The following is a 1,030-nucleotide window of genomic DNA, read 5'->3' on the forward strand; positions in this document are numbered from 1 at the left end:
GAGGCAGGAAGATCAGAAGTTCAAGGTCATCATCCCACACATAGAAAGTTCAAGGTCAGCCGGGCCTGGTGGTGCAGGCCTTTAATCCCAGCACTCCAGAGGCAGAGGCAGGCGGATTTCTGAGTTCAAGGCCAGCCTGGTCTACAAAGTGAGTTCCAGGACAGCCAGGGCTACACAGAGAAACCCTGTCTCGGAAAACCAAAAAAAAAAAAAAAGAGCATGAGGAGTCAATATTTCCAACTCAATTCCATTAAAACTTTTATCTACAAACTTGTTTAATGGCTGGTGATATATCAAACTAAGCTCCTACACATCACCTCAGGAAGGCTAAAAACAAGCTTAAGGCTCCGTGGCAGTGTCTGCTTAGCATGTATAGTACGTACAAAGGCCTGCTGCCTTCAATCTCTAGCAGCAGAACACAGAACGTAATAACAAGCTTAGAAATTCCCAACGGTGGGGCTGGCAAGACCTCTCCCCTGAAGGGTCCATCCAAGTCCTAGGACCAAGTTTAATCCCTGGATCCCACAAGGTGGAGAGACTTGATTCCCTCACACTATAAAGAATGTAAAAACTTTTTTAAAAAAGGGGGGAGGAAGGGGGGAGCGGGGTGGGTTCCACCTATAGTTCTAGCACTCAACAAGTTGAGATGGGATGAATACAAGTTCCAAGCTAGCCCTCCTTTGAGAGGAGTGCCCCCTCTCAAAAAAAAGGTAAGAGGTAAGAGGTTCTTTCCATAGAAGAGCACACACAGGCAAACAATACATACAAGCAACTCAGAGCGATCAAGCGAGGCTGGCCCTCCCATAGTATCTTCAGTGTCTATGAGGTCCCCATTCTCCTTACCATATTGTCCCAAATTTCTCCAGTGCCTCCACAAGGTCAGCTTCCACGACAGATTCACAGAGCCCTCGAACATGAACAACAGGGGAAACAGAAACTTTATGATGGCTTCCACCTCCCTCCTAGGGAAGAGAAAACAATTTCCAGTTAACTTCAAAAGTCTAAACTGCATCTTTCAGTAAATTCAACT

The 1,030-nt window shown here is 46.1% G+C and overlaps 1 protein-coding gene across 1 annotated transcript in view; it reads right to left on the reverse strand.

Annotated features, from left to right (window-relative positions):
• Window positions 1–1,030, reverse strand: part of Hnrnpll (heterogeneous nuclear ribonucleoprotein L like) — a 32,465-nt gene that overhangs the window by 23,227 nt on the left and 8,208 nt on the right. The window contains exon 2 of the mRNA XM_029531308.1: window positions 844–962. Within this exon, the coding sequence (XP_029387168.1) occupies window positions 844–962 (119 nt within the window). The remainder of the gene's footprint in view (window positions 1–843; window positions 963–1,030) is intronic.

Source organism: Mus pahari, chromosome 18 (assembly GCF_900095145.1).
Source record: "Mus pahari chromosome 18, PAHARI_EIJ_v1.1, whole genome shotgun sequence".
Lineage (NCBI taxonomy): Eukaryota > Metazoa > Chordata > Mammalia > Rodentia > Muridae > Mus > Mus pahari.